This window comes from Pinus tabuliformis, chromosome 1_1 (assembly GCF_031772625.1).
Source record: "Pinus tabuliformis cultivar Carrire ecotype Pingquan chromosome 1_1, CPIR1, whole genome shotgun sequence".
NCBI lineage: Eukaryota > Viridiplantae > Streptophyta > Pinopsida > Pinales > Pinaceae > Pinus > Pinus tabuliformis.
The window spans coordinates 557,947,760-557,963,254 of NC_142297.1; the positions used below are offsets into that span (position 1 = coordinate 557,947,760).

General features: G+C 33.1%; 1 protein-coding gene across 2 annotated transcripts; it reads left to right on the forward strand.

Moving 5' to 3' along the window:
- Positions 1–3,820: 3,820 nt before the first annotated feature.
- LOC149214368 (clavaminate synthase-like protein At3g21360) lies at positions 3,821–7,250 on the forward strand. 2 transcript variants are annotated; one of them, XM_089390893.1, is made up of 4 exons: positions 3,824–3,875; positions 3,921–4,312; positions 6,297–6,550; positions 6,740–7,250. In XM_089390893.1, exons 2-4 carry the CDS (start codon positions 3,926–3,928, stop codon positions 7,092–7,094), a joined length of 996 nt encoding a protein of 331 aa, XP_089247019.1. In that variant the 5' UTR covers positions 3,824–3,875; positions 3,921–3,925; the 3' UTR covers positions 7,095–7,250. The 2 variants fall into 2 exon arrangements, with proteins under 2 accessions (XP_089247018.1, XP_089247019.1); XM_089390892.1 differs by having other exon boundaries at positions 3,821–4,312.
- Positions 7,251–15,495: the final 8,245 nt, after the last annotated feature.

Sequence of the window (15,495 nt, forward strand, 5' to 3'; positions counted from 1 at the left end):
ACTTTGTTAGTGTGTTAAGTCAATTTATGGAAATACCTCTAGAAATCCATTGGAAAGCAGCAAAAGGAGTGCCTATGTATCTTAAAGGAAGAGTCGATTTTGGTCTTCAGTATATTGATTCATTTGATGTTGAGCAGACAAGTTACTCAAATTTGGATTGGGTTAGTAATCCAAATGATGGGATATCTACTAAATGTTATAATTTTGGCCTTGGATCTAGGATTGTTGAATGAGCCTAGCAATTGACCACCACGATCAAACAATACAGGTCCACATCCATGGTGAATTGTGACGGGGCCTCCCCCTGTGATATGAGTTAGGAGGGAGGGTTCGAAATTGTAGTTATAAGTGGAGTTTCCACTCTTCTGATCAAACGACGAGGTTTCTCTCGTGGAATCCCATGAGTCCTATGAATTGTAGGGGAGCCTCCTTTTGTGACATCAACAAAATGGGGGGAGTGTCTGCAATGAATACACATCGTTGATCGAAATAAATGTTCTCAACTATCTCGAAATCTCAAAGTCTTATCCTGATGGAAGCTTGTTCCTCCTCAAGGTCTTCGCATCTTCTAACTTTGTTCTAGTATTTAGCTTACACTGTATGTGCAACTAAGTATTCAAGTTCTTGATCTTTGAATGGCCTTATCATCTTCAAATCTCACAGCCCTCAACAAATCCTTTCAAACCCAATGGTTATTGCTCATTTAATTAACACAATTTTATAAGCATTGCATGGAATAATGCAGAGCCACATTAATCCCCACCACTTCTTCATGAAGAAACTTGATAGTCTTCAAATAGCATTTAGCATCCCATGATACGAAGAGATCAAGTTGGCATCAACACCCTTCTCAAATGAAAACTTTGATTATTCTTCCACTATTTGTATTCATAGGTCAACACACCTCTTTTACTTTTATCCAACATAGGGGCACTCAATGCACATTAAATTCCATCCTAGAAATGTGTTTCAAAATTTGCTACATGAACATCATATCATCTAGTTATATCTGAGACTTGCACAATTATGGGAACCATACTTATAGGGAATTTACACAGAACATAGATGTAGAGAACAAATACCCAAGGCATGAAATCAATATATCTCAAATTATTTAACTATTCATCATTGTATATTTATAGAGAAATTTCATCCCTTGTTTTCCAAGCTACAAATCTCTCATGCTACTATTCGAGCTATCCTTTACTAGATTACCCAAACCTTACTCTTGAGTTGTAAGCTCTAATCCCCCGTGTCTCATTGAGCCCTAATTGTACATATATATAGCTTCCTACTAGTTAGAAACATCCTAACAGAAAAAGCATTATTTGGAGCTAATTGTACATATATATAGCTTCCTACTAGTTAGAAACATCCCAACAGAAAAAGGATTATTTGGACGTATATCCCAACTCCTAGAAACTACCCAACACGTCTGATTTACATTTTTCATTTTTTATAAAGTTTCACTTGGCCAAAACACCAACTCACCTAATAACCTAATAACACAGATTTAGAATTTGGACACTTTTTCTACATTAAAAACATATTTTAATACAATTTACAATTGAGGAAATTTCTTCCCCTTTTTCATGAACTCCCTCACGTCTAATAAGGAATGGGTTTCTTAGGGTTGATGATCTTGCATCAAACTCTCCATCTTGATAATTCTCATGATCTCCTGGCCATGTTCCTTTGATTTCTACATCCTCTAGGATCCCATATCTTGTGTTGGTGTTCATCATTCATCCATTGATGCTACTATTGTTGGTTTAAATCTTCCATATTCTACAATTTTATTTATTTTGTTGTCCTTGTGCTTCCAGGATCCCACTTTTCGTTTTATTGTTGTCTCCCACTTTATTTACTGTGTTGTCTCTAACAACCAATCAAGTTCTATAGTTGATTGTTTCTTCTTTCTCACTGCACCATTTTTTAGCTATAATCAACATCCATATCTCCGGAACCTCTAATTCTAATTAATTTTCTTTAAGGGCATTCCTAATTAATTCTCTTTAAGGGCATTCTACTGGAACTGCTCGTTTGTAAATGAAACTTTGAATTTAAATAATTTAAAGCCCTAGATTCCATTTCATCATTAGACATCTTCTCAGGTGCATCCATAATTTCTCCGCTAATCTCATTGCTACTTTGAATTTAAATAATTTAAAGCCCTAGATTCCATTTCATCATTAGACATCTTCTCATGTGCATCCATAATTTCTCCGCTAATCTCATTGCTATTTCTTATTTCCGTACCCTTCCTGCTCCCATTCTTTATCATTTGAAATTTCAGAGATGTTTAAGATCGTAACAACCTTCCTTTTGGTTGTTCCTTAAGAGGAAGTTTTTTATTTTTTTACTTAAATCAAATTTATTACAATTGATTGTTGTCTTCAACATCTTGGCCTTTGCCTGTTTTTATGAAAATATCTTTATGCTTCAACAATATATGAGATTACCCTTAATGATTACCCTTAATATAAATTTACCTAATATAGAAACCTTCCTAAATTTAAGTTTTCCACCTCAACACAATGTGCAATTTCATATTGCGCAAGTTGTTGGTTAGCTTTTCAAATTTGGCCCACATTCTGATCCTAAAATATAGCATTCCATTTTCAAGAGACAAACTTCCCTCATATTCTCTCATCTCACCTTCCTTTGACTATCCTCTTCTTGGATACTTGGCCACAACATCTTCCATACTTGTAGTCCTTACACCGTGGATTTCACTTCACAACTCAGTATCATCATGAAAATTATTAAAATGCTCATATTCTTTAATCATCCATATCTCCTCAACACTCTTGGTGTGATTTTCTTCGAGCCTTGGATTTACCAACTAGTCTTCAATAACCTTCAAATCCATAGCATGGTATCTAAATGCTATCCTTTCTCCCAACTGTAGGTGTCTTCACAAATTATGAAAAAGAAAATAATAACATTACCACAAAAAAAATTACATGAATATATACACAATCATGTTGTATTGTCATGTTTATTATACTTAGAGTGGGGAGAGATGTCGAGTAAACATAATGTCTAATTCTAAATTGAAATTATGATAAAAAAAACTTAAAATAGAGATAAAATGAACAAAAATATTACGTAAAATATAAATATTTATATCCAAATTTGAAATAAAAAATACAAATTAAATTTTACTTTCTAAAAAACGATATAAAAATAAGATAGCAAGGATGAGGTAAATAGGGACATTAAGTAAATGTAAAAAGCAAACAATTACTTAACTATTAACAAATATATTCCATCTTAGGGATATGGAGAAATATTAGCTAAAACACATTGTTTAATTGAAAATTGTAAAAAAAAAAAAACATTAAGAGAAATACAAAATAGGGGATGGAATGAATAAAAATATTAAGTAAAACATAAATAATCAACTCTAAAACAAAAATAAAACAAATTGTATTTTCAGAAAAAGAGAGAGGAGGGGAAAATGATATAAAAAATATGATAAAAGTGAAAACAGCGATGGGAAAAATAGAGATATTGTGTTTACAACCTAATAAAGGTGAGAGCAAAGATGGAAAATATATATATATTCTGTTGTATTGTCATGATGCTCAAAGACTTTCATGATGCTCAAAGACTTTATTATAATTAAGATGGAAAAAGATGTTGAGTGAAAATAGACCTTTCAAGTAAAAATAAAATAAATATAAATATTTAATTAGAAAATTGATATAAATAGTTTATATAAAGTAAATTTTACTTTTGAACAAACCAAGAAAAAATTGAAAAGAATCACACGTTGTTGAATGACTATCTTGATAATCTTCGTGCTGTACGATGATACCTTGTCATTGTATTCTCAATTATTGAACAAACTAAGCCAAAGCTTCCCTCTTGTTCTGTATTTCGTTCCCACGGGATTGGCTAAAGTGGAACATCAGCAACCATGCAGGGCTTCTTGGAAGGCCGAATAGCAGAGCAGAAGATAATTGCAGGAATATCAGATGAAAATAGATTGTTTCCCAAGGTTTTGCTCCCTCATTACCCATCCATTAATTCTGACGATCACACAGAAGGGATTGCAGAGATAACGCAGACCATACGAAACAAGAGAGAATGGATAGAAGAGGAGCTCCTGCAACACAGTGCTCTGCTCTTCAGAGGGTTCCCTCTCAGATCGGCCGCCGATTTCAGCTCTTTTGTGGACGCGTTTGGTTGGGAAGAACACCCATATCTGGGGTTTGCTCCCAGAACTAAGATGGAGGACAGAGTCTACACCGCCAACGAGGGTCCACTGGACCAGGAGCTAGGATTCCACCATGAAATGACTTGGGTAAGCTATGGGCTATGTCGGTTTATTTGGGATTGAAGTTGAAAGTTGAGTTGGGCTGGATTTTCATTTGATGTTATTGAAGCCTACGTTCGTTTTCTGTGAATTTTGTGAATTTTCTGTTTTTGTGATGAATTTGAGACTTATGTCCACTGAATTCTTGCTGAGCTTCATCTGAAGCCAGAGTTAACTCATTGTTGCAAATTTATTACTTTTCACTAACCTAAAGAATAAAATTAATATAAATTTATTCATTTTTAATTTTGGATTTATCAAGCTTTAAGTCGGTTAAACTGTTAAAAAAAAATTAGTACAAAATTCAAAACAGCTTTGCACTTTAAAAAAAAATAAGATTTTAAAGGGGAGTTAACGGTTTTATGTTATTTTAAAAAAATACCATTTATATAAATTTCTCATATCTATATATAGATATATTTCTTTTTTTATTAAAAGCATAATACATATAGTTATATGTGCATTTGCTTTGACATGTTTTATAATTTTATAGTTGAATTTTAATGTGATGTATAGAATTTGTGTGAATATAGAGATAGTATTTAAAAAAGAGTTCATTGGAAGAGTTAAGTTTTATATGCTTATTAATGGTTAAGAGAATGTACTTCATTCTAAAAAATCAGAGGTTCAAATCCAAAGTGGAATAAAATATGTAGACTTTCATAAACAGTACTAGAAAAATTGCTTTGAAGTCGGAAGTTCAAATCCAAAATGGAATAAAATATATAGACTTTCATAAACATTATTAGTAAAATTGCTTTGATGAAGTTTTGATGTGTTTGTAATTTATATGTTTTCTAATTAAATATATTAAGTTTTTATATATTTATTAATTATATGTTTTGAAATATAATGATTATAATCATTATTATATAATTAGTATTTTAATGTAATATGTATATAATGATTTTACTATAAAATTATAATGTAATAAATTGAATTAGCCAGCATTATGTTTTATTATTGTTATTTTTTTAATCTATAATTTTATTTTAAGATTATTGTAATAATTTTAACCATATTGCACTGGAGAACATCTCTACCAAATTAAAATTTAAATGTTTTTGCTATGATCTTGAATAGATTGGAGTTAAAGTTTGATTTTTTTTGTTTTTTAATTTGTAATTTTAAATGATTATTATTATTTTTAAATCTAAAATTTCATTTTATGATCATTGCAAAAAAATTTACCATGTTGAGCAGGAGAACATCTCTGCTCAATTAAAATTTAAATATTTTTCCTATGATGTTGAATGAATAGGTGTTTAATTTTGATTTTTTTTTTTTTTAATTTGCAATTTTAAATGCTGGGATTTAAAAATTGTACATGATTTTCATTATTACATTTTTGGATATAAGAATGTATATATCTCATTCATAATTTGCTGAAATGCAAAGTGAACATAATTGGATTTATTTTTTTTAGAATAAAATATCTATAGTTATACATTTTTGTTTTTTATTGTATTTTGTAAATTGGAAGATCTAATTTTAAGTAATATTATAATTTTTTATTATTTTAATATTTATTTTAATATATAAATGAATTTAAATGGGCTTTCTATTTATCTTAGAGTGAAGTTGTTGTACCACTCCAACTTACAGATATAATAATTTTACATATATAAATGAATTTAAATCCATGTCTTTTTTAGTCCAAAAACTACTATAATTGTTGATACCAGACTAACCCACAGATACAGTGACTTCAGTTCACAACCATTGAACTTTTAGTTAAAAAACTACTATAAAATTGTTGGTACCACGCTACCACAGATAGAGTCACTTAACAAGCCATTGAACTTAGGTGGGAGAAGATAATATTCATTAAACCTAACCAAATTGACAACTGAATTTGATACCTATATATTTAAATAGCTGAATTTGATACATGTTTTTTTAGCTGGTTCTCCACTGTGCTTTTATTAAATTTGAAGATGTGATTCGATTCTTTATCATAATTGTGATACAGATGAAGTCGTGGCCGTCTAAGATCTTTTTCTTTTGCGAGACTGCACCTCCGGAGGGTGGACAAACAGCCATAGTTCTCAGCCACAGCATTACGCAGCGCATGGAAAGGAAGATGCCAGAATTTGTTAGCAAATTGAAGGACGTAGGGTCGGTGATTACAGTAACTACACCCATTCAAAACAGAGTCTCTTCCTTCATAGCCAAAAACTGGCAAACTTTTCTTGAAACAACGGACCCCAACGAAGCAAAGAAGAGGTAACTGCAATGTAGTAACCATTAACAAACAATAACATAGGCGCATTTCGACTACCTGCGGTATTAACTAAATGTAGCTATACACAAATAGTTTCTGCTAAATTTAATGTAAATAGTTTCTGCTAAATTTAATGTATTAATATCAATTTGGAAGTTTAATGCCCTGGCTTTTGAATAAATGATAAGCAGAGCTTTAGACACGATGAACTGCGGAAGCTTCGAGTGCTTTGAGGATGGAACGGCAAAGTTTGTGTTGGGTCCTCTGGAGGCTGTCAGAGCGTTCGAGGGTTACGGTGGAAGGGAAGTGTGGTTTTACGGCATAGCGGCAGCGGCCTCTGGGCGAGGAAACGTTTCGCAGTCACTGGGAGATGGATCTGCAATTCCTTGTGAGGCAGTTGAAGCGTTCAGGGCCATTCTTGATGAAGAGTGCGTAAATTTGAGGTGGGAAGTAGGGGATGTGTTGTTGGTGGATAATGTTGCTGTTCAGCATGGGAAAAGGGCTTCAAAGCCACCTCGTCGAATCCTGGTTTCTATGTGCAAGTAGGGGAGCTTTTGATAATATTAGGGCAGACCTCATTTATATTTTATTGAAACTGCATAACTCACTCAAGTACTTTATAGTGTCTTTAATTTTGTGAAGAGTTTGTGATTGGATATGAATTTTCGAATGTTAAATGAACTTAGGTAAATCTTTTAGTTATGACCATCACACTTTTGAATATTGATGTTTGTTTCAAATATGAGACTAGAACAAATCAGTGTAAATCTAATTAAGAATTTAGGATCAAATTTATTGATATATAAAAAATATTAAAGTATAAAACTTAAAATATATATAAGGGGAAGTTTATAAATGAGTATAAATTCATTTTAATTATTGATTTACAAATAATAAGATCGATCAAATTTATTTATGTTAAAAAAAAAAAATGAATCCAAAACTTAAAATTTGTTTTTTTTCTATATATGGATAAAATGCTTGATTGTTCCATGGGACATCTTATTGAAAAATAATGTAAAATAGTGAGACTATTTGAAATGTTTTAAACATGAGAATTTATTTTTTTAATTGCTTTATAATATATGTATAGTTGGCATTGAAATATTTAACTTACTATAAGCATTGAAATATTTTATTAATGAACCACATGGTCCATATATATATGTGTGTGTGTGTTTATCTTAATTAACCTAAAGTATTGAAATATTTTATTAATGAACGACATTGTCCATACTTATATGTTTTTCTATTATTAATAAATATTTTTGATACGTGTCAATATTTTATTTTGTGAATTTAAATTATATTGCCTGAAAATTTCATCATAAGCTAGCAAAATATATCAATGTTCATGCAAATTCTAGTGTCAGTCTACTTCTAGGGAAACCATATTTGTTAACCATTAACCATAGTTCCAATCATTCAAAATAAAAGCAAGTATCATTGAGAAGCTACTGATATCTACTATAGATTGAATGATATAAAATACAAACAAGTACCAAGTCACTAAGAATGATATCAAGAGTCTGGTGAAGTTACCGAGGCCGAGTCTTGAGTGCTTGATCCAGTTGGAGCAGGAGGTTTAAGTTCACACTAAAGATGGATTTCAAAGTGAGCAATCTGCTCATCCAAACTAGCAAGATGAGAGCATTGATAAAATTGCACATAATTGATTTCATTTAGAGGAGTTTATATCATCATGGTCTTCATGTTTATCGTTCAATGCCTTGCCGAAAAAAGTTTTCAACTACCAATGAAGAGTGATGAAGTTTAGGTACTAGCCTTGTCTTCCCCTAGGGTGTCCAGGGTTAGTGACGTGTTTCCCTGATTGCTCTCAACCACTTATCCCTACTTTGGCTTAGACTCGTTGTGCAACCCCACAAGAATCACTACTCAAAGCATATGAATGATGTGTCATAGTGATGAAATTCAACTAAACTTTGTTCAGTTCTTGCATTCACACTCACAACCCAATCCTTAGTCAAGGGCTTAACTTGACATCCTATTAACCACACTCAAACGACTTCTTGGTGACCTAGCACCTTCATCAAATGGGCCTGACAATTGATAGCCATGATAAAACAATACATATTCTTGGCCACAGTTAAATGTGGAGAGGGGCTCACCATATGACATCAGCAATGGGGGTGGGGAGGAAGGGGGTCCACACTCATAGTTTTGAGTGGAAGTTCCACTCTTTCAATCACATGTTAAGGATTCTCTAGTGGAATCCCATGAGTCCTATGAATTACAGGGGGGTCCTCCTCCTATGACATTAGCAAAAGAGTGGGGGAGGGATTGCAATAAATACATGTTGTTGATCTAAACCAACAAATTTCAACTATCTTGGAATCCTAAAGCCTTGTCCCAATGGAGCCTCGTCTCTCCTCAAGGTCTTCACAACTTCTAACTATGTTCCAATATTTATCTTATGCCCTGAGTTCAACTAAATATTCAAGTTATTGTTCTTCAAAGGGTCTCATCATCTTTGAATCTAATATCCCTCAACGAATCCCTTCAACCTAAATGGTTATTGCTTATTTAATTAACACAATTTTATCGATGATGGATGACTCAACGTAGAGCCACATTAATCCCCACCACTTCTTCATGAAGAAACATGATATTCTCCAACTAGAATTTATCATTCCATGATACAAAGAGTTTAGGTTGGAATCAATGCCTTTCTCCAATGCAAACTTCAATAATTCATCCACTAGTTGGCTTAATAGGTCAACATACCTCCCCTTCTTCGATCCAACATAAGGGAACCCAATGCATATTAAATTCCATCCTTGAAAGGTGTTTCAAACCTTTCTACAAGAACATCATATCATTTAGTCATACCTGAGACTCGCACAATTATGGGAACCATAATTGTAGGGATTTTACATAGAACATAGGCATAGAGATCAAATATCCAAGGAAAAAAGTTATTATATCTCAAATTATTTAATTATTTAGCATTGTAAATTTACAGAGAAATTTAATCCCCTCTTTTCCAAGCTACAGGGCTCTCATACTCCTATTCAAGCTCTCCTTCCTTAAACTACCTAAGTTGTGCTCTAGAGTTGTAAGCTTTAATTCTCCCTTAGCTCATCAAGCCCTAACTATACATATGTATAGCTTCCTATTGGTTATAAATATTCTAATAGAATAACAATTATTCAAATGTCTATCCCAACTCCTAGAAACTACCCAACACCTCAACTTTACATCTGTCATTTTTTACAAAGGCCCACTTGGCCAGAATACCAACTCACCTAATGTCCTAACAACCCAAATTCCTTTAGAATTTGGACACTTGTTTTTACATAAAAATCCTATTTTTATACAATTTACAATTGATAAAATTTCTTACCCTTGGTAAAATTTCATGACCCCCTTGGGTCTAATAACAAATGGGTTGCTTAGGGTTAATGCTCCTGCATTAGAATCCCTATATTAAAAATTATCATGACCTCCTAGCCATGTGACTTCGATTTTAGCGTCCTCCAATATCCCAAATCTTATGTTATTGCTGATTATTAATCCATTGATTCTACATCCCTGCTACTACTATTGGGTTAAATCCTCCAACTTTGCAAAATTTATGTTTTCATTCTTTTGTTGTCCTTATTCTTCCAATATGCCACTTTTCATTTTGTTTTTGCCTCCCACTTGCTTTGTCAATGTTGTATCTAATAGGCAAGCAAGTGTTGTAGTTGATAGTGTCTTCTTTCTAGCTGCACCATTTCTTAGGTATAATCAACATCCCTATCTCCTCAATCTCCAATTCCAATTGATTCTCTTGCAAGGGAATTCTTCTAAAACTACTCATTTGTAATTAAATTTTTGAATTGAAATAATTTAAGGCCTTAGATGCCATTTCATCATCAGATATATCCTTAGGTACCATCATCCACAATTTCTCCAACTTATTTCGCTACAAGACCAAACTACTTATTTGTAGTTATACTGTCAAAAATCTCATTACTATTTCATTATTTCCATACCATTGCTACTCCCATTATTTATCATTTGGCATCTGGGAGATGTTTAATATCCTTGACATCCTTCCTTCTAGTTGTTCCTTGGGAGGAAATTTTTTTATATTTTTTACATAAAGTAAACATATTACAACAACTTCTCTCTCCATTATTGTCTTCAACATCTTGGTCGTTGCCTTGATTTTTCATTGAAATGTCTTTATGTTTCAACAATATACGAGGTTTCCCATAATATAAATTCATGTGATCTTGGAACCTTCCCAATTGTAAATTTTGCAATGTGCAATTTCACCTTTTGCAAGTTGTTGGTTACTTTTCCAAACATTGTTTTAGCCCACATTTTGATGCTAAAATAAAATTTTATTTTCAGGAGACAAGCGTGCCTCATATTTTCTCATCTAATCTTCCTTTGATTATAATCATACTGCATACTTGGCCACATTCTCTTCCATATTTTCAGTCCTTACATCATGTTTTTCACTTGAAAAACAAGTATCATCATGAATATTATTAAAATGCTTAGATGTTGTGAGCATCCCTATCTCCTCCTCCTTTTTATCAGTACTCTTGGTGTGGTTTTCCTCAATCCCTGGAATTACCAACTAGTATTCAATAAGCTTTAAATCATTTTCATGTTTTAATAGCATCGTATCTGAATGCTATCCTTTCTCCTTGTTGTGTGTATCTTCACAAATTAGTCCTTCATCTCTTCTTCTTTTTATAGCAACCTTCAATAGTTGTTCTTTAATTTTCACATAGTTATCTTCATAATCTAACTTTGTTATGTTTTTTTCCATAGTTTCTTTTCTCAATTGGTGGCAGTATCGAAGGCACCATATAGGATGAGCACACCATAATTAGTAGATTTCAAGTTACAGTTGAAGGAAATGCTTCACAACGGATACATTAAGCCAAGTGTATCACCTTGGGGTGCACTAGTATTGTTTGTGAAGAAGAAAGATGGCACCCTTAGGCTATGCATAAATTATAGGAAGTTGAACAAAGTGACCATCAAGAACAGGTATCCATTGCTGAGGATTAATGACTTGTTCGATCAGTTGAAAGAAGCAGCAATGTTCTTGAAGATTGATCTAAGATCAGGATATCATTAGGTATGCATTAAAGAAGATGACAAATACAAGATCATTTTCCGGACTAGGTATTGGCATTATGAGTTTGTTGTAGTTCCATTTGGTTTGACTAATGCTCCAGCTATTTTTATGTTCTCGATAAATAGTGTATTGCATCCTTATCTTGACAAGTTTTTTGTTGTGTTCATTGTTGATATCTCGATATATTCTAAAAATGAGGAAGAGCATTTCAAGCACCTAGTAGTAGTGTTGATATTACTCAAAACGCATCATTTATATTCCAAGCTTAGCAAATGTAGTTTCTTTCAAATAAAGGTACATTATAAGAAGGAGAATATAAAGAATCTTGATGATAAATCCATTAAATGTGTTTTTGTAGGATACTGTTCAGAATTTAAAGCTTACAAAATGTTTTATCCTTCTACTCACAAAGTATTCGCAAGCAAAGATGTAATTTTCCATGAGCAGGTAGATGAAGGCAACAAGGACAACAACTATGAAAGGTGGCACATACTTCCTAAATTTTAAGATATTAAAGAAGAAGCAGAGGACAGTGAGTAGCAGAAGCCTGAGGAAGAATCCAATGATACGGATACTACCAACAAATAGAGTTCACCTACAGATGGAGTAGGGCCTTCAAAGAATAGGGATGAATATAGTGGAGTGAAAAGGAGATCTACTCGTCAAATTCACCTAACTGAAAGGTATAAGGACTATGCCTTGATGATTATTGTTTTGAATGTCATAGAACCCATGAGTTTTAACGAAGCTAACGAACATGAAGAATGGAGAAAAACAATGAAGGAAGAATATGACTATAATTAAAAAAAAACCTGGGAATTGACTTAATTTCCTAAAGATAAACAACAAATAGGATGTAAATGGTTGTACGAACTCAAATTTAAAGCATATAGCAGTATATATTAGTACAGCTTGCTAGGTTGGTGGAAAAAGGGTACTCAGAAAAAGAGGCCATTGAGTATGCATAAACATTTGCATCTATAGCTAAATTAAATACTATTAGACTGTTAATTGCATTAGCTACAAAGTACCATTGGAATTTGCACCAACTAGATGTAAAATCTACTTTTCTAAATGGTGATTTAAAGGGGAGGTGTATTTGACACAACCTGAAGGTTTTATGAAAGAGGGGCAGGAACATTTAGCTTGTAGATTAAAGAAAGTTGTGTATGGGTTGAAGTAGGAACCTAGGCCATGGTATGAAAAGATAGATTCCCTCTTTATTCAATAGGCTTTTATGAGGAGTCAAAGTGATCCATATTTTATACCAAATTTTATTCAAAGGGGCATGTTGTATTGATTTCTTTGTATGCTGATGATTTAATTATTACAGGAAATTCAGTTAAATTAATTGATGAAATTAAGGTGCACACGTCACAAGTATTTGAGATGAAAGATCTTGGTGAGTTACATTACTTTTTAGGTCTTGAAGTGTGGAGAAATGTTGGTCATACTTTTGTTTCCCAGGGTAAGTATGTCAGATAATCACTTAAGAAGTTTAAAATGGATCAGTGTAAAGTTGTTTTTGTTCCAATGCAATAGAATGTGAAACTTCATTTTGATGACAACTCAAATGAGGTTGATGGTAAAACGTATAAATAGCAAGTGGGAAACTTGAATTATCTTACTACAACTAGACTTGATTGAACATACTTTGTTAGTGTGTTAATTCAATTTATGGAAATACCTCTAGAAATCCACTGGAAAGCAGCAAAAGGAGTGCCTATGTATCTTAAAGGAAGAGTCGATTTTGGTCTTCAGTATATTGATTCATTTGATGTTGAGCAGACAAGTTACTCAAATTTGGATTGGGTTAGTAATCCAAATGATGGGATATCTACTAAATGTTATAATTTTGGCCTTGGATCTAGGATTGTTGAATGAGCCTAGCAATTGACCACCACGATCAAACAATACAGGTCCACATCCATGGTGAATTGTGACGGGGCCTCCCCCTGTGATATGAGTTAGGAGGGAGGGTTCGAAATTGTAGTTATAAGTGGAGTTTCCACTCTTCTGATCAAACGACGAGGTTTCTCTCGTGGAATCCCATGAGTCCTATGAATTGTAGGGGAGCCTCCTTTTGTGACATCAACAAAATAGGGGGAGCGTCTGCAATGAATACACATCGTTGATCGAAATAAATGTTCTCAACTATCTCGAAATCTCAAAGTCTTATCCTGATGGAAGCTTGTTCCTCCTCAAGGTCTTCGCATCTTCTAACTTTGTTCTAGTATTTAGCTTACACTGTATGTGCAACTAAGTATTCAAGTTCTTGATCTTTGAATGGCCTTATCATCTTCAAATCTCACAGCCCTCAACAAATCCTTTCAAACCCAATGGTTATTGCTCATTTAATTAACACAATTTTATAAGCATTGCATGGCATAATGCAGAGCCACATTCATCCCCACCACTTCTTCATGAAGAAACTTGATAGTCTTCAAATAGCATTTAGCATCCCATGATACGAAGAGATCAAGTTGGCATCAACACCCTTCTCGAATGAAAACTTTGATTATTCTTCCACTATTTGTATTCATAGGTCAACACACCTCTTTTACTTTTATCCAACATAGGGGCACTCAATGCACATTAAATTCCATCCTAGAAATGTGTTTCAAAATTTGCTACATGAACATCATATCATCTAGTTATATCTGAGACTTGCACAATTATGGGAACCATACTTATAGGGAATTTACACAGAACATAGATGTAGAGAACAAATACCCAAGGCATGAAATCAATATATCTCAAATTATTTAACTATTCATCATTGTATATTTATAGAGAAATTTCATCCCCTGTTTTCCAAGCTACAAACCTCTCATGCTATTGTTCGGGCTATCCTTTACTAGATTACCCAAACCTTACTCTTGAGTTGTAAGCTCTAATCCCCCGTGTCTCATTGAGCCCTAATTGTACATATATATAGCTTCCTACTATTTAGAAACATCCTAACAGAAAAAGCATTATTTGGACCTAATTGTATATATATATAGCTTCCTACTAGTTAGAAACATCCCAACAGAAAAAGGATTATTTGGACGTATATCCCAACTCCTAGAAACTACCCAACACGTCTGATTTACATTTTTCATTTTTTATAAAGTTTCACTTGGCCAAAACACCAACTCACCTAATAACCTAATAACCCAGATTTAGAATTTGGACACTTTTTCTACATTAAAAACATATTTCAATACAATTTACAATTGAGGAAATTTCTTCCCCTTTTTCATGAACTCCCTCACGTCTAATAAGGAATGGGTTTCTTAGGGTTGATGATCTTGCATCAAACTCTCCATCTTGATAATTCTCATGATCTCCTGGCCATGTTCCTTTGATTTCTACATCCTCTAGGATCCCATATCTTGTGTTGGTGTTCATCATTCATCCATTGATGCTACTACTTTGCTACTATTGTTGGTTTAAATCTTCCATATTCTACAATTTTATTTATTTTGTTGTCCTTGTGCTTCCAGGATCCCACTTTTCGTTTTACTGTTGTCTCCCACTTTATTTACTGTGTTGTCTCTAACAACCAATCAAGTTCTATAGTTGATTGTTTCTTCTTTCTCGCTGCACCATTTTTTAAGCCATAATCAACATCCATATCTCCGGAACCTCTAATTCTAATTAATTCTCTTTAAGGGCATTCTACTGGAACTGCTCGTTTGTAAATGAAACTTTGAATTTAAATAATTTAAAGCCCTAGATTCCATTTCATCATTAGACATCTTCTCAGGTGCATCCATAATTTCTCCGCTAATCTCATTGCTATTTCTTATTTCCGTACCCTTCCTGCTCCCATTCTTTATCATTTGAAATTTCAGAGAT

Coding starts and splice junctions, on each gene's coding strand:
- LOC149214368 (XM_089390892.1), top strand. CDS start 3,926: ATGCAGGGCTTCTTGGAAGGCCGAATAGCAGAGCAGAAGATAATTGCA. Junction 4,313..6,296: donor TCCACCATGAAATGACTTGG/GTAAGCTATGGG, acceptor ATTGTGATACAG/ATGAAGTCGTGGCCGTCTAA. Junction 6,551..6,739: donor CCCAACGAAGCAAAGAAGAG/GTAACTGCAATG, acceptor AATGATAAGCAG/AGCTTTAGACACGATGAACT.